Raw genomic sequence first — 26,191 nt, 5'->3', positions numbered from 1 at the left:
ATTGTAAGATGTACACAAGATCTGTTTGACACTCTCCAGATTTGTCTTCAGCTGTTCTTACTTATAAGCATTTGCTTATAATCCCTTTTTCTGGGAAAATGAGGTGTTATGCATGTGCGTTAAGTGTCTTCCTCAATAAGCCTGTGCAGTCTGTGTAGGCTTATCAGGAACAACGCTTTCCACCTAACCTGTTTGTGTGTTAAGAACAGAATTTCCTCTTTTATGATATTTTTTCTTTAAATGAAGTCTCTACTTAGCAAAAATTCAGTTGAGGCAGAACGTATTGTCCCTACATACAGCACAGGCTAATCTAGAACACTACACACATGCCTTAAGCCCCATCCTCTCAGAGTGAGGCTCATGTCCTGTTGTACATATGCATTTGTGTCTTGTTCTGTGAAGCTGGTCATAATGCATGTGCGTAAAGTGTCGTCCCAGATTAGCCTGTGCAGTCCGCACAGGCTAATCAGGGACGACACTTTCCCCCAAAATATGATTTTCGGTAAGGAGGGACTTCCTTGAAACTAAAAATACAATTAAAGCGGAAAGTGTTGTCCCTGATTAGCCTGTGCGGACTGCACAGGCTAATCTGGGACGAAACTTTAGGCACATGAATTAAGCCCAGTTTTCTCAGAACAAGACCCATTTTATGACATGGTCGTACGATCAGTGATCCATTAGAGTTCAGAAGCATTGAATCTTTAACCAATAAATAATTGCAAAATGCTAATCATTTTATGTGTGGATTTTTTTTTTAATTCTCTGTGAAAATATAATTTTTTTATAGATACTTAATGATTTAAATTCTGGCTAGGAAAGTTTTCTGTGAAAGTGAGTTTATCATGCTTATACCTTTAAGATGTATAGTAATAGTTTATAACTTAATATATATTTTTACTAATTATAAACATGCTCTAGAGTCTGGGCAATTTGTAAAGACTGTCATCAATAGTGTTCATGCATTTATTTATGTTATTAAAACACCTTGACTGTCTTGTTAAATTATGTTTAGTGGGAACATGCATTTAAATGGGTTTGCATTTATTCAATGGAATGATTTTTTATTTATTCTGTACTCATTAGAAGTCTTAAACTTCATCTTGTTAAATTTATATCACAACTTTTATTTAGAATTAGATTAGTTGTAGGATATAAAGGCAGAAGTAGATTCATGCTTCATTTATCATTTAAATGCACAAATTCGTTATGGTCCCTTTTGTAAATGTAGTCATGTTTATGCTATAGCATCAGGCGATAAATAAGCAAATGTAAATAAGTGTTGTATGCAAATTGGTCTGATGTCATATGTGGCCTGTGTAGCTCCAGACCAGCCTGTGCTTTTGCACAGTCTGGTTTGGAGCTATTCTTTCCGCTCATCTCTAATGAGACAAAAAACGTTGTGTGATTTTATGGCATTCAACATAATTATAATAAACAATTATTTAGTGAGCAGGAGATAGTATAGCATTATGTTATATGGCATTTAGTCATATTTCGTTTTTGTTTTTTTACAAATTTTAAGATTTGGTTTACTTAAATAGTTCAAGGTCGAACCATTTCAACAGATGAAACCTATGGCTTGAATTTGAAATTTGATGCAATAATTTTACATTACTTTGTGCAATGTGTTTAACTTCACAAACATCTTGAAGTCCTTCAACATCTGTTTATTATCTTATTTACAAATTACCAATTATAAAAGCTTCTTATTGTCCCCGACTTATGGTTTGCGCTTTGTCTGTCACACTTTTCTGGATCCTGAGATAACTTGAAAATTTCGTCATATTTTTTCATGAAAATTGAAATATGGATAGATGGCAATATGGAAATTATGCACCTCATTTCATTTTGTTCCTTTGTTAAGAATTCTGGTTGTTATGGCAACAAATAGACTAGAAATATTAACAACTAGACTAGAAATATTGCTGAAAATAGTGAATCATGCAATAACTTTAAAAGTTCTTCATATTTTTTCATAAAACTTGAAATATGGATAGATGGCAATATGGAGATTACGCTCATCATTCAATTTTGTTCCTACGTCAAGAATTCTGGTTGCTATGGCAACAAATAGACTAGAAATATTGCCGAAAATGGTGAAGTTTTACTGGTAGGGGACTTATGTTGCTTGGCAATAGTCTTGTTCTTTTATGATATTTATAAAATGTAAATAACAGCCCTGTCCATTCTGAATTGTCATTAAATGATATTCAATATGAAATTCATTTTTTTGTCACAAATAACTTTATATACTTGTATGCCTACTCAATATTCAGTCTTTAGACATTTATCCATGATAGCTTGACTTATTGGAGTCAATTATATATACTGGTTATGACAATTTATTGTGACAAAATATCTGCTTTTGTTGAAAATCAGGCCCTTTCCAAGATCCATTGTAGGAAGAAATTTGTATATTTTACTTTGTTAACTTCACATTGAGCAGTCCTCTGGGAAACATGGGTTTAATGCAAGTGAGTTCAGTATTGTCTATGATTAGCCTCAGCAGCCGTAACTGGCTAATCAGGGACGATTCTGTCAACATAGAGTGGATCTTAGCTTCAGCAGCCGTAACTGGCTAGTCAGGGACAATTCTGTCAACATAGAGTGAATCTTCAGTTCAGCAGAGACTAACCTGAAATGAACAATGCCCAAAAAGCGTAAAGTGTTGTCCCTGATTATCCTGTGGGGCTTCACAGGCTAATCTGGGATAATACTTAAAGCACATACTTTAAACTGGTTGTCCTAGAGCTCTGCTCAAATATAGGCACAAGTGTTTTAAAAGAAATAAGTCAAATGATATGGTCTTGATATTGTACATCTCTCGGATCCACAGAAATAAGTCAAATGATATGGTCTTGATATTGTACATCTCTCGGATCCACAGAAATAAGTCAAATGATATGGTCTTGATATTGTACATCTCTCGGATCCACAGAAATAGGTCAAAGAATATGGTCTTGATATTGTACATCTCTCGGATCCACAGAAATAAGTCAAATGATATGGTCTTGATATTGTACATCTCTCGGATCCACAGAAATAAGTCAAATGATATGGTCTTGATATTGTACATCTCTCGGATCCACAGAAATAGGTCAAATAATATGGTCTTGATATTGTACATCTCTCGGATCCACATTAAGGCCTGTTCAAAGAATTTGCATACATTTGCTTCAAACATGTAAATAATGCTTCAGTTTGGTATTTAATTAGGTGTCCAAAATATTTGAATATTCATTCTTTTCCCTCGTTTTTAATGAGATCTGAGATTATGTCGCTTTTACTGTGTCTGTGATAAAAATTGTTTTGAATTATTTTTCAACCATTTTATAAAGAGAAATGTACTCGGCTGTTTTGGGATTATTGTTGTTAAAGTAAAGCTTTTGCTTACGAAATAAGATACTTGTTGTTGAGATTTCAGCCTTCTCTAAATGATGAAAGCGTGATTATGCATATAACAGATTCATAAACATTAAAATTTTTATTTCCATGATGATTTATGCTCAACCATGACATTTTGTTAGTCAGTCAAGCTTACTCTAGGTCAAGGTCGTGCTTGAAGGTACATGTAAAATGTTTGAGCCATCTTTGTATTCCACTCTATATCTTCTATACCTTTCATTTTTCAAGATGGTCATGTTTAAGAGATGATATGGAAAAAACCCTGAGTCAGTCATGGTTTCTCAATGATATTCTTTACTATCAAGTTTGATCCTCAATTTCGAAGGTCACAGCCATACTTTAAGGTAAAATATTCCATTATCTGTTTTGTTCCCGCTCTAAAATTCCTATGTGTTGAAGGGATTATTCTTAACTTGGCTCAACTGATTTGCTCATTGAGACCATGTGCAGAAGCCAGTTTGCAAACTCAGGCTCAAGGTCAAGCTCAAAGTTGAATGTTTGAACCTTTTGTTGTGTCCGTTTATAAATCTCTATTGCCCTGTAAAGGATTTTCATTAATCTTTCATCCAATATTTATATTGTTAACAAAGTAAGAGACATTCTTGCCACCTTCTTGCCACCTCAAGGTCAAGATCAATACTCAAAAGTCAAAAGAAAAACAGCCGGTCATAAAGCTGACCTTGGGGCTGCATTATCTTGTCAGTTTTTTAGTGGAAGTTTGTAGAAAATAGGTTTCTGTCTGCTACCTGTCCTGGATTTGTATGATTTGCTCAGTTAAAAAGCTACCATGCTTGAAATTCGTCTTTCATTGAAATGATGTTATAAGTAAATTATTGGAAGTTTCCAGTGTGTTGGGGTAGCATACCTTTTTTAAACTTAACCAAAGGATTAATGTTATGGTTGCATTTCATCGTTACTTGTTGGTGTGTATTCATATTCTTCATAGTTATAATTATTTAAAAATTTCTTCATATTAATTTGCTTTCAAACAAAGTATACAAATATTAATATTATGTTTGAAATATTACTTTTATAAAATGTTTATTTTGTTGAACATATCTTGTTATATAATTCTCACTGCCTGCTAACATTTCCAACATCTTTTTATGTGTTTATATTATTTTACCAGTGTTTATATTATTTTACCAGTGTTTATATTATTTTACCAGTGTTTATATTATTTTACTAGTGTTTATTTCGGGTGACTGAATGATCCTCATTCTGGAAAAACTGAGCTTAATGCGATTATGTAAAGTGTCGTCTCATAGTAGCCTGTGCAGGGATTATGTAAAGTGTCGTCTCATAGTAGCATGTGCAGGGATTATGTAAAGTGTCGTCTCATAGTAGCCTGTGCAGGGATTATGTAAAGTGTCGTCTCATAGTAGCCTGTGCAGGGATTATGTAAAGTGTTGTCTCATAGTAGCCTGTGCAGGGATTATGTAAAGTGTTGTCTCATGGTAGCCTGTGCAGGGATTATGTAAAGTGTTGTCTCATAGTAGCCTGTGCAGGGATAATGTAAAGTGTCATCTGATAGTAGCCTGTGCAGGGATTATGTAAAGCGTTGTCTCATAGTAGCCTGTGCAGGGATTATGTAAAGTGTCATCTCATAGTAGCCTGTGCAGGGATTATGTAAAGTGTCGTCTCATAGTAGCCTGTGCAGGGATTATGTAAAGTGTTGTCTCATAGTAGCCTGTGCAGGGATTATGTAAAGTGTCGTCTCATAGTAGCCTGTGCAGGGATTATGTAAAGTGTCATCTCATAGTAGCCTGTGCAGGGATTATGTAAAGTGTCATCTCATAGTAGCCTTTGCAGGGATTATGTAAAGTGTCGTCTCATAGTAGCCTGTGCAGGGATTATGTAAAGTGTCATCTCACAGTAGCCTGTGCAGGGATTATGTAAAGTGTTGTCTCATAGTAGCCTGTGCAGGGATTATGTAAAGTGTCGTCTCATGGTAGCCTGTGCAGGGATTATGTAAAGTGTCGTCTCATGGTAGCCTGTGCAGGGATTATGTAAAGTGTTGTCTCATAGTAGCCTGTGCAGGGACTGAGCTTATTGCGATTATGTAAAGTGTCGTCTCATAGTAGCCTGTGCAGGGATGACACTTTCCCCTGTTTTGGATTTTTTGTTAGAGGAGGTATTTTTTAAATGAACATCCAGTGTAGGCAGAAAGTGTTGTTCCTGATTAGCCTGTGCAGACTACACAGTCTAATCAGGGACAAACTATTTATGCACATGCATTAAGCCCAGTTTTCCCAGAACAAATCTCATACTATTTTACCTGTTATTATTTTGGATGACTGTTTTGTTGTGATTGTTGGTGCTATGCTTCATTCTAGGCTCTCGTTACCTTGAGACCAGATCTAGCAGTGTGCAAGGCAATGATAAGTTTGATGCTCGTATTAGACTGGGAACTGTCTAGGCTAATCTCCTTTTTCTTCCCTCTACATCTGTGTACCAGTCATACTTGGGACATAACTTCATATAAATATGTTTAGCCAATGAAATAAAAGCTAAGATGTAGAATTTGATTTTGACTATGAAAGAGAATATTTTTATTTGGATAGTCAATGCCCTTAAAGGGTAGAAGAAAGCAAGTACAGAGGCAGACTTTTGGGCTGAAAGTGAGGGACTTAGGCCAAGTATTTCAAACAAACTTAAGTCAATATTCTGATTCAAATTCGTTCATGAGTTGACTATCTTCGATTCACAGTTGAGTGGAATTTCCACCCTCATTTTCAGAGTGGAGGTAGAAATTGAGATTACTAGGAAAGCGTTGAATAGAGAGAAGTTTATGTTGCGAGGCTTAGAACGCAGGGAGCGCAAGCCGTGGCGAGTGCTTTTGGTGTTCGAGCCGTGCAACATAAACTTCTCTCTATTCAACTCTAATCTTAGTATTCTATTCATCCCATCGCATTTTTACTAAACAAGAAAAATAACAAACAAACGTGGCATGTTTGGAAACTTAAAAAACAATGAAACACAGCGAACGATTGTTTGTTTATTCATGACATCATTTGTCCGTGCACGCGACAAGTTTATTCAACAAGGAGTGATAGAGGCTAGTATATTCCATGAGGTGTTACACAGTCAAATTTGCAGTGAAGATGGGATACATTGAGATTGTTTGTGATACTGACCCAAGATGTCTTAAATGTTGTGAATCTGTCTAATTAATGAAAGAATGTAATGAAATAGCAGTGTTCTTCATAAAAATTTTAGTAGCCAGTTATATTTTCAAAGTAGCCAGCGATTAAGAACTAAAACGGGCGTTTATTGCTGTTTTGAATTGAAGTTTTGGAGGAAAGCAGCTGGCCCCAAGATTTTTAGTAAACGGTAAAATCGCCAGCTGCCTGTGCTTCTGGAGAACACTGGAAAAAGAGACCAAAATGAAAGCAAACAATCAGTTTGGGAACTATGTCAGCAATTATTATCCATGGCGACTACTTTTTAATTAATCATTTAATTTACATTCCATCTGATGTTTCTGACTCTCAGTAGCTTTTGTACCGTATTTGAGCCTTATTCTGTGAAAACTGGGTTTAATAAATGTGCCTAAAGTGTGTCCCAGATTTGCCTGTGCAGTCTGTAGGGCAATCAGGGACTAAATTTTCCTCCTAGACTGGACCTTATTTAGAAGAGATTACCGTTAAACAAAAGATCCAATTAAGCAGAAATGTAGGCACATGCATTTCACCCAGTTTTACCAGAATAAAGCTTAATTGTTTGTAGCTTTTGTACCATGAATGTGTTCACTGTGGAGAACATAATTATGATTTATTCTTTTGTAGCATGCAAGCATTTAATGAATCTTTAAGCAATGAAAAAAAAACTGATAAAAATTAATATTATCACATTTATATTGATTATACAAGAAATAACATGCTTTTTTTGTACTAATGTTTTTAACCAGGATTTTCAACTTAATTTGAAATTGCAAGTGATTAGACTAGGGTATGGTGGTTGAATGGTCTTCTTGGTGTTTGATGGCGTTGCATTGTTTCTATTTTATCACATGGGTTAGCATATACCTGGAGTATCACCAGGATATGAACACACATTTGTTTTAAATCTCCTCTGATGTTTGACTGTACTTGCTGCCAAAACAATTCAATAATGGCAAAAAATAGTACATAACTAAAATGCTTTGCGTAATGATTAACAAAGCTGTACAAATACCAGAGTATTTGATTATTCTCATTCATATTATTATTTTCAAGATGATGTGAAATTTGCACTATTTTGTTATTTTGCATTCATCATGTAATCCTTTTTTCTTTGTCAAACAGAAGGTAAAAGGCTATAAACAAAATTATGTAACTTAATGACCGACTGTGGATTGTTTAATAAGTAAATAATAAAAACAATGACAAACAATGCCCAAATGCCATGCAAGTATGATATAATGCTTTTTGGGAGGATTGGTTATGCATGTTCAAACTGGTAAGGGCATGAAACACAATACGTTATTAAATTATCCTCGTTCTGGAAAAACTGGGCTTAATACGAATGTGTGTAAATTGTTCTCCTAGATTAGCCTTTGCAGTCCTCACAGGCATATCAGGGTTGATACTTGCCTTTGCAGTCCTCACAGGCATATCAGGGTTGATACTTGCAGTCCTCACAGGCATATCAGGGTTGATACTTGCCTCCTAAACTTTGTTTAGAAGAGACTTCCTGTAAACGAAAAATCTCCATAAAAAAACGGAAAGAGTTGTCCCCTATCTGGGACGACACTTGATGCGCATGCATATAACTCTTTCAGTGCTGGAACCAAATTTTGAAGGCCTTTGCAAACAGTTTGGATCCGGATGAGACGCCACAAAACATGGCGTCTCATCAGGATCCAAACTGTTTGCTATTCTGATAGTATTCTTTGAAAAAAATCGAAGAAAATGCTAATTTTAGAAATTCAGCAGATGACATTTTAGCAGACAACAAATTTCCCAGCATGCAAAGGGTTAAGCCTAGTTTTCCAGAGCACTGCTAAACAAAATAAGATTTTGCATGATCATAAATTGCAACTTGCATACATTTTAAACCACTGCAATATTTATAGTTTCTACTACAATTTTTAACTGTTGTCTTACTGGATACGCTTTCTGTATAATTTGATTATGTTGCTTGCATAATATAAAACTGTTTAACCGATATGTGAGAGAGATATTAATATGCTTCAATGATAAGATTTAAAACTGTTTTGTTGGCTTTAACATACATATAGAAGCTAATATATATATATATATATATATAAATAATGTTGTTGCAATATTTTGATAAGCACTTGTTATCCCCTGCCATAGGCGGAGGGATATTGTTTTGGCGTTGTCCGTCCGTCCTTCCGTCCGTATTTCCGTCTGTCCGGAGCCATATCTTGGAAGTGCTTGGGCGGATTTCATTGAAACTTGGTATGAGTATATATATATATATGGATAAGAGGATGATGCACCCCAAATGGCATTGTACACCATCTGTTAATAACAGATTTTTGGCCCTTTGTATCTTGAGAAATGCTATTGTGTGTGTCCAAAGCCATATATTGGAAGTGCTTTGGTGGATTTCATGAAACTTGATATGAGTGTCCAGAACCATATTGGCAGGGATATCAATTTAATGAATTTGCTTGTTTTCTTTAATTCTTAGCATGTCATGAACATAATACTTCTATTGCAAGATGTGTATCTTATTTTGCTAGCATTATTTAGATTTGTCAATTGTATGTATTAGTCTCTGTATAATATAATGTTTTTTTTATGGTTTTATTATTTAGTATATTCAATAGTTTATAAAAATTTATAAATAATACAAATATTATATATACTGTCATGTTACTTTCAGGATATTATTAAACTATTTCAAACTTTATGTTGTCCTTTCTTGCTCTCATGTTTGCTGAATATGCAAATGTTATGCACATATTATCAGATGTCTCGACTTGTGTCACGCAAAGTATTTCCAAATTCTTATCCAGTTGCAAATAATCTTGACCTACTGGTACATCATTCATAAGTACAAACATTTATATGAGTCGTGTTCTGAGAAAACTGGGCATAATGCATTTGCGTAAAGTGTCATCTCAGATTAGCCTGTGCATTCCGCACAGGCTAATCAGGGATGACACTTTCTGCTTTTATGGTATTTTTAGTTTAAAGGAAGTCCCTCCTTACCGAAAATCATGTTTCGGTGGAAAGTGTCATCCCTGATTAGTCTTTGTTGACTGCACAGGCTAATCTGGGACGACACTTTACGCACATGCATTAAGCCCAGTTTTCCCAGAAGACGACTCATATAGACTTTAAATGTCTGCAGAGTTATGTCTTCTGTAATGCTATTGTATGCCTATTTTTTCTCGCTCACATCTTGCTGGGATGGTGCGGTCCAAGTGCACTTAGTTCATGGTAAGTGACCTTTGACCTGCTGCTGTATCCCTGTATCTGCTTGGCTAGTTCACAAAGATCTTAGAAATGAGGGAACCGGAATGGATTTTTCTGTACTAATCTTTAAACAGAATGCAGCTTTTGAAAACAGACTGTGAAATGAATATATTGGCATGTATGTTTAGCATGAACATTAAATTATTTTGCTTTGGGCTTTCTTATTTGATAAGGTAAGATCAACAAAGCATTAAAAGCATGTAATATGATTGTGTGTGGATCCTTATGTTTCGGTTATCATATGCATTCTTCATACTTTAATAGTATAACATGAAATCATTTTGTACTGATGATGACATATATTTGTGAAATACTTGATTTCAAAATAAATGATTCAATCTGTTTGAAAATACAGTCTATCTATAAAGCAAAAGAAAGAAAATGAAAGAAAAATTCCATCACCACTAATAAATTAACACTTTTAATATTTAGAAAAGATCTTGGTTTGGTTCTAATAACTTTACACCCTTAATGTTTGGTTCAATGTATTTTGTATGATTGCACCTATGTATACAAACAATGGGACATCTTTGTTTTATGTGCCTCAAATGTATATTTTACCCAAAAGTATGGTTGTATCAATTATCTTGATCAGTGTCCATTTATCAACAGCTAGCAATTTTAATTATCCACCTTGTTTTTTAACTACCAGTAGCGGTATTTCTAAGTGTTTTTTGATTACCGGTACTTTAAAGTTGTGAGAGGGTGAAATTTCACGCTTGATGTACAATCCATTATTTGAAACACAAGGTCATATGACAATTTTGAGTTTGAGGAGAAGATTAGTGCGATACTTGCATGACTTGAGTAGACATATATATGTAGATAGTTCTATGCAGTATATAGTGCTTCTTTGTAAAAAAAAAGGCACAACCACCAACCAACAAACAAATATTTTTTTCCCAGTATCTATCCAACTGAAGAGTTGGACAAGTGTTTTACTGTAATGTGCAAGTATTATTATATTATCAATCTTATTTAAAATGTACATTATGATTTGTAAGGGCTTTCATGAAATATATACTTTGTTCTTCTTGTTCTTTTTGTTCTTGTATACAATTCCGGGTATGTGATATTTTGTGTAAGATCTTTGTTTGCTAAGCCAAGCTATGGTACAGTGAGTTGTACCCTCACAATTTCATTGGTGTTGAGAGAGATGAGAAAATTCTTGTCGCGTTCTGTAAAAACTGGGCTTGATGCCTGTACTTAAAGTGTTGTCCCAGATTAGCCTGTGCATTCTCCACAAGCTAATCAGGGACAACACTTTCCGCTTTTATGGAATTTTTATGTCCCCCACTATAGTAGTGGGGGACATATTGTTTTTGCCCTGTCTGTTGGTCTGTTGGTTGGTTGGTTGGTTGGTTTGCGCCAACTTAAACATTTGCAATAACTTTTGCAATATTGAAGATAGCAACTTGATATTTGGCATGCAGATGTATCTCATGGAGCTGCACATTTTGAGTGGTGAAAGGTCAAGGTCATCCTTCAAGGTCAAAGGTCAAATATATGGGTCAAAATCGCTCATTTAATGTATACTTTTGCAGTATTTCAATATTGAAGATAGCAACTTGATATTTGGCATGCATGTGTATCTCATGGAGCTGCACATTTTGAGTGGTGAAAGGTCAAGGTCAAGGTCATCCTTCAAGGTCAGAGGTCAAATATATGTGGCCCAAATCGCTTATTTTATGAATACTTTTGCAATATTGAAGATAGCAACTTGATATTTGGCATGCATGTGTATCTCATGGAGCTGCACATTTTAAGTGGTAAAAGGTCAAGGTCAAGGTCATCCTTCAAGGTCAAATATATGGGTCAAAATTGCTCATGTAATGTCACTTCTGCAATATTGAAGCTAGCAATTTTATATTTGAAATGCATGTGTATCTCATGGAGCTGCACATTTTGAGTGGTGAAAGGTCAAGGTCAAGGTCATCCTTCAAGGTCAAACATCATATAGGGGTCAAGGTCATCCTTCGAGGTCAAACATCATATAGGGGGACATTGTGTTTCACAAACACATCTTGTTGTTTTAAGAATGTCTCTTCTAAACAAAAATAAAGAGTAGGTGGAAAATGTTGCACCTGATTAGCCTGTGCGGTCTTCATAGGATAATCTGGGATGACACTTTATGCTCTTGCATTAAGCCCAGTTTTTTTCAGAACGCATATCATAACTTTCATCTAGATATAACATCTACAATCATGTCTTTGAGGATACAAACCTTGTATTAAATAAATAGGCATAACATTATACATTTGTTATAACATTAAAATGCAACAAGTGATCTTATTTGTACTCCACTTTATTGACACATCAGTCCTAGCTAACCTGACATAATTATATGGGCCTTGTTCTGAGAAAACTGGGCATAATGCATGTGCGTAAAGTTTCGTCCCAGATTAGACTGTGCAGATAGCACAAGCTAATCTGGGACAACACTTGGGTTAACGTACATGCATTATGCCCAGTTTTCTCAGAACACGACTCATATGCATAGAATTGGTTAATGTTTCCAGCGTTTTCCAGTTAGTTGCTCCATCTGTCTTCACTTATGCTAATGATATGTCTGTATTGATATCGACCAATTAAGCTGTGCATTTAATCTTGTAGAAGTTCGTAAATGAATTATGAAACATTTTTTTTGTAAATTAAAATTTATTTTTAGTATTAATATGTATTTTATTGGAGGATGTTTTTATCTTTAACAAGATTTCATGCATCTTGATTTTGCCCTTGTATGATATCGTTGTGTGTTTATATATATGATTTCACCCTCTTTTATTCCTGAAATTTTGTTATGGTTTTGTGTTACACGTTTATTATTTCTTTGTATGACTTAGTATTTATTTCTATTGACATTTTGATTATGCCCCCGGATCGAAAGATCGGGGGCATATTGATTTTTGCCTGTATGTCTGTCATTCATTGTGTGTGTCCCAAAACTTTAACCTTGGTTAAAGTTTTGCAATAACTTTTGCATTATTGAAGATAGAAACTTGATATTTGGAATGCATGTCATTGTTTTTCTCATGGAGCTTCACATTTTGAGTGGTGAAAGGTCAAGGTCATCCTTCAAGTACAAAGGTCAAATATATGGCTTCAAAGCGGCGCAAAAGGGGGCATTGTGATTCTGACAAACACATCTCTTGTTCAAGATAATTTTATAATTTACTGAAGAAATGTTTTAGCTGTTGAGAACTTCTTGTCACAGTGGAGCTGTGTCATGCGAAAATGGGTCTTATGTCATATGCAGAGTAGCTCCAGACCAGCCTGCTTCAACCTGGCTAGTGCAGTCTTTTCAGAAGCTACCCTTTCTGCTATTAAGGCCACTAATCCTTTCGTGACTTAATAGTGGACTTATGCGCAGGCTGGTCTAAAATAACGCTGGCTGCATAAGGCACTAGACCCATTTTTGCATAATATGGCTCAGAGATAATTTTGGTATCTGAACAGTTGTTGTACTAATTTTGAGAACAGAATCCAAAATCATGTATTGCATGGCACCTTAATGTATCCAATTCATATCAGTGAAAATGGCTTTGGTATTACACTATCTGATGACCTTTAAAAAGACTATACCTATATGGAAAAAATTCTAATTGGTCATTTAATAATGACAAAAATGTCACTGACTGATTTTTAACTTGACCTGCATGTTTTATGTAATCCAGATTTGATCCCACACTACGGTATGTCAAGGAGATTTTTCTGTGCTGACCTGAAAATCTAGCTTACTCTAAATGCTGAGTGGTTGTTAGCCTCTCAGGGGACATGACTTGTGTGACTTTGCAACTTGGCTTATTGTTTAATTATCATCATGTAAACATTATTAGAATTGATGATCTAGGTTTTGTAAAGCTCACCTGAGCTTGGAGTTCTCATGAGCTAATGTGATCACTATATGTCAAGGATCGTCAACTTTTTGCTTATAACCACTCCTGAGGCAACATTTTTATGCCCCCAGTAGGGTGGCATATAGCAGTTGAACTGTCAGTGCGTCCGTCCGAAAACTTTAACATTGGCCATAACTTTTTCAATATTGAAGATAGCAACTTGATATTTGGCATGCATGTGCATCTCATGGTGTTGCACATTTTGAATGGTGAAAGGTCAAGGTCATCCATCAAGATCAAAGGTCAAAAACAAAATTCAAGGGAAGTAACAAGCTTTAAAGGGAGATAATTTCTATTTTATATCATTTGACAGGTACAGATCATTTTACCAAGTAAAGTAATATTTTTTAAATGGATATAATTTTTTTTATTTTTTTTATTCAAAGCGGCGCATTAGGGGGCTTTGTGTTTCTGACAAACACATTTCTTGTTTATCCAATCTTGATGAAACTTGGTGAAAATGTTTATATTTGCAATACCTTGGCCAAACAGAAGCTGGGTCCTGTGGGTCAAAAATCTTTGTCATCAGATGTTTGAATCTGGGTGACATGCATTCAAAAACAAGGCCACTATGTAAAATATGAAAACAAAAATGTTACCACTCTATAGGCAACAAATATGTCTCAATCTGGATGAAACTTGGTCTGAATGTTTATCTTTCCAATATATATGCCAAGTTTCTGGTTAATATGTAAAGAGAAAACCCATTGTAACCACTCTAGCAACCACATTAATGACTCAAGCTTTAAGAAACTTGGTCAGAATGTTTATCTTGCCAATATATTTGCCAAGGTTGTGGCTATTGTGTTATGAAAACCCCTTGTTTCCCCTCTAGCAGCCACATTAATGACTCAAGCTTGATGATACTTGGTCAGACTGTTTATCTTGCCAATATATTTGCCAAGGTTTTGGCTATTGTGTTAAGAAAACCCCTTGTTACCCCTCTAGCAGCCACATTAATGACTCAAGCTTGATGATACCTGGTCAGAATGTTTATCTTGCCAATATATTTGCCAAGGTTTTGGCTATTGTGTTAAGAAAACCCCTTGTTACCCCTCTAGCAGCCACATTAATGACTCAAGCTTGATGAACCTTGGTCAGAATGTTTATCTTGCCAATATATTTGCCAAGGTTTTGGCTATTGTGTTAAGAAAACCCCTTGTTACCACTCTAGCAGCCACATTAATGACTCAAGCTTGATGATACCTGGTCAGAATGTTTATCTTGCCAATATATTTGCCAAGGTTTTGGTTATTGTGTTAAGAAAACCCCTTGTTACCTCTCTAGCAGCCTTATTAATGACTCAAGCTTGATGATACCTGGTCAGAATGTTTATCTTGCCAATATATTTGCCAAGGTTTGGGTTATTGTGTTAAGAAAACCCCTTGTTACCTCTCTAGCAGCCACATTAATGACTCAAGCTTGATGATACTTGGTCAGAATGTTTATCTTGCCAATATAGTTGCCAAGGTTTTGGCTATTGTGTTAAGAAAACCCCTTGTTACCCCTCTAGCAGCCACATTAATGACTCAAGCTTGATGATACCTGGTCAGAATGTTTATCTTGCCAATATATTTGCCAAGGTTTTGGCTTTTGTGTTAAGAAAACCCCTTGTTACCTCTCTAGCAGCCACATTAATGACTCAAGCTTGATGATACCTGGTCAGAATGTTTATCTTGCCAATATATTTGCCAAGGTTTTGGCTTTTGTGTTAAGAAAACCCCTTGTTACCCCTCTAGCAGCCACATTAATGACTCAAGCTTGATGATACCTGGTCAGAATGTTTATCTTGCCAATATATTTGCCAAGGTTTTGGCTATTGTGTTAAGAAAACCCCTTGTTACCCCTCAAGCAGCCACATTAATGACTCAAGCTTGATGATACCTGGTCAGACTGTTTATCTTGCCAATATATTTGCCAAGGTTTTGGCTATTGTGTTTAGAAAAACCCTTGTTACCTCTCTAGCAGCCACATTAATGACTCAAGCTTGATGATACTTGGTCAGAATGTTTATCTTGCCAATATATTTGCCAAGGTTTTGGCTATTGTGTTAAGAAAACCCCTTGTTACCCCTCTAGCAGCCTTATTAATGACTCAAGCTTGATGATACCTGGTCAGACTGTTTATCTTGCCAATATAATTGCCAAGGTTTTGGCTATTGTGTTAAGAAAACCCCTTGTTACCCCTCTAGCAGCCACATTAATGACTCAAGCTTGATGATACCTGGTCAGAATGTTTATCTTGCCAATATATTTGCCATGGTTTTGGTTATTGTGTTAAGAAAAGCCCTTGTTACCACTCTAGCAGCCACATTAATGACTCAAGCTTGATGATACTTGGTCAGAATGTGTATCTTGCCAATATATTTGCCAAGGTTTTGGCTATTGTGTTAAGAAAACCCCTTGTTACCACTCTAGCAGCCACATTAATGACTCAAGCTTGATGATACTTGGCCAGAATGTTTATCTTGCCAATATATTTGCCATAGTTTTGGCTATTGTGTTAAGAAAACCCCTTGTTACCCCTCTAGCAGCCACATTTATGACTCAAGCTTGATGATAACTTGGTCAGAATGTTTATCTTGCCAATATATTTGCCAAGGTTTTGGCTATTGTGTTAAGAAAACCCCTTGTTACCTCTCTAGCAGCCTTATTAATGACTCAAGCTTGATGATACCTGATCAGAATGTTTATCTTGCCAATATATTTGCCAAGGTTTTGGCTATTGTGTTAAGAAAACCCCCTTGTTACTTCTCTAGCAGCCACATTTATGACTCAAACTTGATGATACTTGGTCAGAATGTTTATCTTGCCAATATATTTGCCAAGGTTTTGGCTATTGTGTTAAGAAAACCCCTTGTTACCTCTCTAGCAGCCACAATAAAGACTCAAGCTTAATGATACCTGATCAGAATGTTTATCGTGACAGTATCTAGACTTAGTCTGTATCTTGGTAGCATGCATCCAAAAACTAGGTCACCCAGTTAAATCTTAGATAAACCTTGTTACTATTCTAGAAGCCACATTTTTTAGTCTGTTTTTGGGAAACTTGGTCAGAATGGTTATCTTAACAATGTTCGGGTCAACATTAAATTTTAGTCATGGGTATCCACCAGGTCTAATGTTTAAAGAAACTTGATTGGCACTGGGTTAAGTAGGATTCAAACTATATCAATAGAGTTAGTCATGAATAATTGCTGTACCATAAACTATATCAACAGAGTTGGTCATGAATAATGGTATTCCATAAACTATATCAACAGAGTTAATCATGAATAATGGCTGTATTGTAAACTATATCAACAGAGTTAGTCATGAATTATGGCTGTACCGTAAACTCAGATGGGAGCTTAGGGGCCATCATGGTTCTTAAGTTATGTTCTGAACGAAAACTGTTGGTTTATGTGTTACAAACATCTTACCTAATGAATATGGTAATTTAAGTTAACATACATGTATATCCTCAGTCAAGTTTTCTGAAATTGAATGAGAATGTTTCTATGGTCTTTTCCACATATTCTCTGAACTTTTCAGTGCAATGTTTCATGTATGAAATGTATGTATTTTTATATACTATGTAATGGTTATGTATTGGATTTCCATTTTCCTCCTTCAATTATTTTCCGTCAGTGGACTGCGTATTTATCTCTGTAACATGTTTTGTATATACAACACTACTAGTGTTTTCCCATTAACCTTTGACGAAATTGTGTCTTGAGTTGTTTGAGGTTTCCTATTTGTCTTTCATGTCTTTAGTTTAAACCTGATGCAGTTCTCTTGAAATTGTTTTTCATCTTTACCTACCGGTAACAGATTGTTAAGAAAATGTGATTAATTGATGTAAATGTCAGTTTGAGTTATAAATTGCATGACTTTGTATTGCTATCATACTTGATGAATAACTTGATGGAAAGTGGACATATTAGCCACTGACCGTTAGGCATGAATATTTAAATCATTACAAAACTGTTACTATCTTTATTTTCATGTTTGAATCAATGTAGGAGTTTTTCACTAAAAAGTGTCATGTCTTGCATAAAACGGGTCTTATGCTGTATACTTCCTGAGTATCTTCAGTCTAGCCTGCGCATCCACACAGTCTTGTGAGGAGTGACCCTGTCAGCTAATAGCTAAAAGCCTATTAAGTCAATGAAATCTTGATTGACTTTATAGCAGACCTGTCGTTCCTGACCGGACTTATCAAATGCACGTACTCTTCTGGAGCTACCATATGGCACAAGACCCATTTTTGCATGTCACTGCTCTTTTGTAAACTAATGGAACTCACATACACGCAACACAATGAACATATTAATACAAGGTTGTTATTTAAAAAAAAAAAAATTTTTTTTTTTTGTATGTGCTATAAAAAAAGTCAAGTAATACAAAACAAATTTCACTGAATATGTTAATTTTTGCATGACCTTTCTTATATCTGTCTCATCTGACTCCTGTGATATACCTTTCTGAAGCTTTCCACGTGTGTAACACAGTCTGTACTTCCGATTGAATGGCATTATTGGTTCTAAATATACATGTTGAAAGAACAAATAGATTGCCTTAGTTACTGTAAGTTTTCATACACTTAAAAATAATGTTATATTTCCTGTCCAAACATATAGATTTCTAGTAAAAAGACATTGTTAAATAAATTGTCAGAAAATTTAGAGTCATGAATTATGGACAAAAACTTATATGTCAGTAAATTTAGAGTCTTGAAAAATATATGCTAAATTGGGTTTGTCCGAAAATTAAGAGTGTCAGAAACGTTAGTACTAACTGTATGATAAATAAATAAAAATTGATGTAAAAAGAATCTTTGCATTGGCTATCTCTCAAGTTTATTAATAATTTAGTAACAATAAGATGTAGTTATTTACTGTGTAGTTTTTTTAATAGGTCTGGTTTTTGCGGTAATAAAGACAACTGAAAATTATAAGTTTATGAAAAATTGTTATACCCACTCGTATTAAAGGAGACGGGTAGTATAATGGATTCTCCCTTGATGTATGTTTGTCTGTCTGTCTGTTAGTAGATGCAGACTATTCTGACCATTCATTGTTTCTTATGACATTTAGTTTGGTAATTGCAATTTTTAGCATTCTATGTTAAGAATTGCTTTGTAAACTTCTTTATTAGGATGATCATAACTTGTTACACATAATGATATTATCATATGTGGCGTTGATGGGTATTTGTCACTGCTGTGACACCCTAGTCGTGATGTATAAACTATTTCATGGTTTTTTAAATATAATTGTAGTTATTTGAATGAACAATAGCATATAGCATCAGAATTCACTTATTATCATAATGATGTAAGCGTATTATGGTTTGAAAGTTTTTTGTATCTTTTCAGAATTATTAGTGTCAAGTAGGCTAGGATCTAAGACAAGTAAGTGCATTAAATATTTATTTATTAAGCCACTTAACCATATTTTCTGTGACATAAACACTTTTAAAATATTTTTTGTCGTACATACAACCTTATTACTGTTCATGTATCATAAAATAGTGTAAAAAGGATGCCAAGTTTAAGAACAAAAATAAAAGATGTTTAATTTATGCTTTGTCTTTTTTAGTTAATTAAATATATTCTAGTATAATATTGTTTAATTAATAACTAAACAACACAATTATAAAGCATGTATATGGTTGTTAGGATGCAAATATATGACCTTAGTAAAATGTATTAAATTGTTATGACTAGATACAGAAAAAGAGGAATCTGGTGGTTTTTTACGAAATACAACCAATCGTCGCAGCAACAGGGATAGCGCAATACGTTCCTTGATACGAGCGTCGTCGGGTGCAGTTCAACGCACTGTCATGGGAGTTGGAGAAAACTTCCTGCGCAATTCATCAGAAGACGTGAACAGCGACGGATATACGCCAATGTCTTCACCAAGAAACAGCGCCGAGCCATCTCCCAGCATGCACAGGAAACATGTGAGAAGGAATTCATGTACTTTTTGATTGTTAAATGATGTTTGCATTTATGACAAATTAGGATTCTTGGGATGTATTTAGAAATGAATCCTTATTTCAACACAACTCAAAACACAAATTAAAATATGGTGGTGTTGGTTATATACATCTTCTCTTTAATAAGTTCTTGTGGTTCTTAGATTTTACATTTTTAGCTCATCTTTTTTTTGAAATAAAATTATGAGCTATTGTTATCACCTTGGCGTCGGCGTCCGGTTAAGTTTTGCGTTTAGGTCCACTTTTCTTATAAAGTATCAATGCTATTGCTTTCATACTTGCAACACTTACTAACTTTCATAAGGGGACTGTGCAGGCAACGTTATGTAACTCTGACTGGCGTTTTGACAGAATTATGTGCCCTTTTTATACTTAGAAAATTGAAAATTTGGTTAAGTTTTGTGTTTAGGTCCACTTTTTTCCTAAAGTATCAAAGCTATTGCTTTCATACTTGCAACACTTACTAACTATCGTAAGGGGACTGTGCAGACAAAGTTATGTAACTCTGACTGGCATTTTGACGGAATTATGGGCCCTTTATACTTGAAAATTTGGTTAAGTTTTGTGTTTTGGTCAACTTTACCCCGAAAGTAACATAGATATTGCTTTCATACTTGGAACACTCGCAAACTATCATAAGGGGACAGTAAAGGACAAGTTGCATAACTCTGGTTGTCATTTTTACGGAATTATGGCCCTTTATTGACTTAGTAACTTTGAATATATGGTTACATTTTGTGTTCAGATCCACTTTACTTCTAAAGTATCAAGGATATTGCTTTTAAACTTTAAATAATTTTAATGCTATCATGAGGGTACTGTACCTGGCAAGTTGAATTTTACCTTGACCTTTGAATGACCTTGACTCTCAACGTCAAATTATTAAATTTTGCTAAAATTGCCATAACTTCTTTATTTATGATAAGATTTGATTGGTACTTTGACAAAACAACTCTTACCTAACATACCACAATAGACTCCACCCATCCCCCCCCCCCCCCCGAATCCCCCCTCAATCCCCCCCATTATTTTTTTTTAATTAAAGATCATCTAATAAATGACCACCACACCCTCACACTATACCCCCCACTCCCTACCCCAAAAAATAATTTTTAAGCCCCCGGTAGCATATAGCAGTTGAACTGTCGGTCAGTATGTCAGTCAGTCTGTCCGTCCGTCCGAAAAAAACTTTAACATTGGCCATAACTTTTTCACTTTTGAAGATAACAACTTGATATTTGGCATGCATGTGTATCTCATGGAGCTGCACATTTTAGTGGAGAAAGGTCAAGGTCAATGTCATCCTTCAAGGTCAAATGTCAAATTTATGGTGTCTGTCCGTCCGAAAACTTTATCATTGGCCATAACTTTTTTTAATATTGAAGATAGCAACTTGATATTTGGCATGCATGTGTATCTCATGAAGCTGCACATTTTGAGTGGTGGAAGTTCAAGGTCAAGGTCATCCTTCAAGGTAAAAAAAAAAAAAAAATTATGCGAAGCGGCGTTCTCATGAAGCTGCACATTTTGAGTGGTGGAAGTTCAAGGTCAAGGTCATCCTTCAAGGTCAAGGTCATCCTTCAAGGTCAAAGGTTAAAAAAAATAATTCAAAGCGGCGTTATCATGAAGTGCACATTTTGAGTGATGGAAGTTAAAGGTCAAGGTCATCCTTCAAGGTCAAGGTCATCCTTCAAGGTCAAAGGTAAAAAAAAATATATAAAAAATTCAAAGCAGCGTTATCATGAAGCTGCACATTTTGAGTGGTGGAAGTTCAAGGTCAAGGTCATCCTTAAAGGTAAAAAAAAAATAAAAAAAATTTCAAAGCGGCGTTCTCATGAAGCTGCACATTTTGAGTGGTGGAAGTTCAAGGTCAAGGTCATCCTTCAAGGTCAAGGTCATCCTTCAAGGTCAAAGGTAAAAAAATAAATAAAAATTTTCAAAGCGGCGTTCTCATGAAGCTGCACATTTTGAGTGGTGGAAGTTGAAGGTCAAGGTCATTCTTCAAGGTCAAGGTCATCCATCAAGGTTAAAGGTAAAAAAAAAATTAAAGCGGCGTTATCATGAAGCTGCACATTTCGAGTGGTGGAAGTTCAAGGTAAAGGTCATCCTTCAAGGTCAAGGTCATCCTTCAAGGTCAAAGGTCAAAAAGTAATAATTTCAAAGCAGTGTTCTCATAAAGCTGCACATTTTGAGTGGTGGAAGTTCAAGGTCAAGGTCATCCTTCAAGGTCAAAGGTAAAAAACAAACAAACAAACACCTCTTGTTTTTTTCAAACATGGTTAAAAAACACAAATATTTATTTTTATTATTTTATTTTTGAAATACCGTCCAACCATCCCACCCAAGAATCCCCCCCCCCAAAAAAAAATAAATATTTTTTGTGTGCATTTTTTGTGCATTTTTTGAAGATAATGTTATAAATGACCACACTCCCACACTATACACCCCTCTCCACCCCACCCCTCCCTCCTTTGTGACTGAAATTGAGATAGGTCCTTACACCTTTAAAAAGAAAAATAGATGAGCAGTCTGCACCTTGTTTGTAGTCTGCAAGCACAAAGTAGATACCTTTTTTTCCATATGGTAGAATGTAACAAATATTGTAGAATACACTGATACGTTTAAACATACAGAAAAAAATATGTATTCTTATTATAAAATACATAGTTATGGAAATGAAATGAATGATTTCAGATGTTTCAGTTGAGCAGTACAGAACCTGGGGACCATTTCAATAAACATCGTAGTACACATTTATGATACAATACATTTTTCTAAGATACATAATTGCTAAAGTCCATATCATATGATTATAAATTTTCAGTCCATAATTATTACATTGGCATCTCATGCGCCATATATATTTGACAAGCATGGCGAGCTAGTCTCTCTACTTATTAAGATTACGAAATTCTCTTGTAAGTTAAAATTGTTGTATGATCGTTTATGAAATGGCCCCCTGGTAAGCAACTTGTAATGCATTTGAACCTTGCTCTGAGAAAGTGACGCTTAATGCATGTGCGTAAAGTGTTGCCAGATAAGCATGTGATCCCCCTTAATCACATTTATGCTGAGAAGAGACCCTTATTAAAATACAATAACAACAGAAAGTGTTTTCCCTGATCAGACTGCATGGACAAATCTGGGACAACACTTTACGCACATGCATTAATCCCAGTTTTCTCAGGCTCATTCATGATAGAACGTCTCTGTTTCTAGGTCAGTGGTAACTATGGGGACAGTGACCTGATGCCACCCCCATCAGCGCCATCACGGAACAAGGTCAGGAAACCTGTACACTCGGTCAGCAAGGAGAGCCTCGTGTCGGACAACAGGATCAGGTAGGGTACCTTATTAGGTTGTGTCTTGGTGCAGTGCCACAAGACCATCCTTGGTTGACCAGTACATACTTCAGAAAGAATTGACCATATATGTTGGTTATGGCAATACTACTCTAAAGATTGGAGTTATTCAAATATCAAAGTATCAGCTTAGCAAATGTAATAGCCAGTCTTTAAAATGCAGATTTTGTATATATTATAAAAACATTGTTCCCTGCAAATTTTGTTTCAGTGTTGCCCGTCAAGTGTCCAGGTCTGAATCTGAGCCCAACCTTGGTGAGGTTGTCCAACCCAGCAAGACCACATTTATCTAGTGAACTATCGCATAAATCAAGCAGTGGCCATGAGATTATGCACAACACCATCAGATTCACTGAGACTCGTTCTGTGAAAACAGGCCTAATGCATGTTCGAAGAGTGTCATCTCAGATAAGGCAATAAGCCGCACAGGCTAATCAAGGGCAATATTTTTATGGATTTTTTTATTCAAGTCTTTTCTAGATGAAAATCAAGTTTTGCTGAAAGTGTCGTCCCTCATTAGCCTGTGAGAACTGAACAGTCTAATCTTGGACCATGCTTTATGCACATGCGTTAAGCCAAGCTTAACTAGAGGCCCAAACTTATTTGTGACAATGTAAGTTAGTCCATCCATGACAAACTACAAACTACATTCATCTAGTGATGTTATCGCACATCCACAACAGTTACTGTGGCTACATACCCCTGTTATACATTTGCTTGGCTACATTATCTAGAAGTATGTCTGCTTAATCAAAAACTGTGTCTGCCATACAAAAAACTGATTATCATCATTGGTCCAATGCCTTTCAAATTGTGTATGTTTGCACACACCCTTGTTAGAGGCAACACAAGTGTGTGTTTGAAGCTAATTTGTAATTACCATTGGTATTAATCAAGTGTTGAGCATGAAACAATAGCATCTGAGTAGAAATGAGCCACACCCTGGGAAATCGGGGCTTAAAGCAAGTGCTTAAAATAGGTACCTGATTAGCCTGTGCAGTATCAGGCGAACCAGAGATGACACGTTTGGCTTTTATGGATTTTTTCTATTAAAGGAATTCTATTCTATTCTAAATGAAAGTTTGTTCTAGGGGGAAAGTGTTGCGTTAGATAAGCCTGTGAGGACTGCACTGGCTTCTCTAGGGCAACACTCTACAAATACAAATTTTAGCCTGGTTTTCCCAGAGACTTGCTAAAATGTTATTTTATTCTCACACTTTACTCTTGCTTTCTTCTTATTAAATGAGAAACAAATTGATACCTTACAAACCTTATTTTGAATTAAAATCAGTTATCGGTGTCCCGTTTTCTTGTAGTAAAATATATTCACTTGTATTCAATATTTTTTTAAATGATTTTTTCAATTTTGAATTCAAATACTCTTTTTTATCCATTTTGTATGCTTAAGACATAGAAGATTAACTTTGTATATGTTTTTATGCAAGTTAGTAATCCCTTACATACCAGTAATGAAGAAGGAATATTAGCATAGCTTTATATGCTGTATGCTTGTACATGTATGTAATTTCTTTTCAGCATGACAATGAAGTTTTTACATTGAAATGTTGTATGAAGAAAGACTTTGTAGCTTGTCTGGTTAATGAAATATTACGTTGAATTAATATTTAAAGCAAATCTTGACCTTAAGCTTAGACACAAGTGTTGATATGTTTTATATGTGTATGTTATGCCTTGTAGAACAATTGTTGCAAAGTTGTAAACACTTTACATATTTTACATACTATAAAGCTGGGTATAATGTTTCTTTGATAAGCCCATAATTAAATATTGATTAATTGCAGACAGTTATATGCAGACAGTTAACTGCAGACAGTTCTATGTAGACAATTAATTGTTTTATTATTACAATTGAAGGCATTATTAACATCAAGTTAATAAAACATAGCAAGTTGCTGAATCATACATATATGAGATTTGTGCACTAACATAACTGACCCAATTTACACATGATATAGAATAACAAAGACCATGCAAAATACCCATGTAATATAATTATTAAGGTGCTATTTTTTTTTAATTGGCCATTTATTTAAGGCATCTATTGCTTTGATGTCTGTGTATTACATCATTGTGTTTTATATAAAATTGCGTTATTCAGTATTGTACTATCTCATTATGGAATAAAATATGTACACTTTTTTTATTTAAATTTGTATTACTTTGTGCAGTATGTGACTCTCAATGCTGAGAAATATACAGAATCTTCATGGGTTCCCTGCCAGTTCTACAGTGGGGACTGTAGGTTTGCCCTCCCTCTGTCTGTTGTCATTCCATCTGCAGACTGAAATACTTCTCTTATTAACCCATTTATGCCCAGTGGACTCACCCATCCTTCTAAATTGGATCAATTTATTTCCAAAATTAGGGATGTCTAGTATATTTATTTCTATATTTAGAACATTCCTTACAGAAATTCCTTTAAGCAAACAGCGCAGACCCTGATGAGACGCTGCATCATGCGTCTCATCTGGGTCTACGCTGTTTGCCATGGCCTTTTTTTCTAGACGCTAGGCATAAATGGGTTGAGTACATAAAGTATGATCATAAAGATTAAGAGTGATAACATAGCTCTGTTTCACAAGAGTTCAAATGCCAGATGACGGTTACAAAAATACAACTCTTGATACTGAAGTAACTAAAAAATTATACAAGCTGTTACCATGAAACTCTGTACATTGTTTTACTTTATCATACCACCGCATTGATATCTGCCTGATATAACGTTGCCTGATATATTATTTTATATCATGGTCAACAGGAAGTTCTTATATCAGTCAATGTTTAGAGTTACGTGGGATTTGCAATTAAGTCAACAGTTTCTATCAACATGAATCAGGTTCAACAAAACAAACAATTTGATACCAAGAACGTACATATTTTATTCTAGTTTCAAGTCATAAATCACAAAAACGTTTATTGAAAAAAATAATCACAGCCCGCACTATAGAAGTTAATTGACGTCATCAATGGGGCAATAAATCTTGAGAAGCGATAATATAGTCATTGTACACACAAGTGTTGCACAGAAAGTCAAGACAAATGATAACTGTATGCTAATCCTCAACTATTTAAACAAACGATTTAACACGCTT

General features: G+C 35.1%; 1 protein-coding gene and 1 long non-coding RNA gene across 3 annotated transcripts in view; both read left to right on the top strand.

Moving 5' to 3' along the window:
* LOC127844839 (uncharacterized) overlaps nt 1-25,242 on the top strand; it is a 29,915-nt gene extending 4,673 nt beyond the window's left edge. Inside the window, exons 5-9 of the mRNA XM_052375353.1 lie at nt 5,742-5,780; nt 19,091-19,126; nt 19,442-19,680; nt 22,936-23,057; nt 23,290-25,242. Of these exons, the coding sequence (XP_052231313.1) occupies nt 5,742-5,780; nt 19,091-19,126; nt 19,442-19,680; nt 22,936-23,057; nt 23,290-23,371 (518 nt within the window). The 3' untranslated portion in view covers nt 23,372-25,242. The remainder of the gene's footprint in view (nt 1-5,741; nt 5,781-19,090; nt 19,127-19,441; nt 19,681-22,935; nt 23,058-23,289) is intronic.
* Nucleotides 13,536-15,951, top strand: LOC127844512 (uncharacterized). Of its 2 annotated transcripts, none has more exons than XR_008032779.1 (3): nt 13,536-14,524; nt 14,638-15,654; nt 15,768-15,951. It is a non-coding gene; the product is annotated as an uncharacterized LOC127844512 (long non-coding RNA). The 2 variants fall into 2 exon arrangements; XR_008032778.1 differs by having other exon boundaries at nt 13,536-15,089; nt 15,203-15,654.
* Nucleotides 25,243-26,191: the final 949 nt, after the last annotated feature.

The sequence above is a fragment of the Dreissena polymorpha genome, chromosome 9, assembly GCF_020536995.1.
Source record: "Dreissena polymorpha isolate Duluth1 chromosome 9, UMN_Dpol_1.0, whole genome shotgun sequence".
Lineage (NCBI taxonomy): Eukaryota > Metazoa > Mollusca > Bivalvia > Myida > Dreissenidae > Dreissena > Dreissena polymorpha.
The sequence above is the reverse complement of the archived record's forward strand: the minus strand, read 5'-3'. Positions and strand labels throughout refer to the sequence as shown.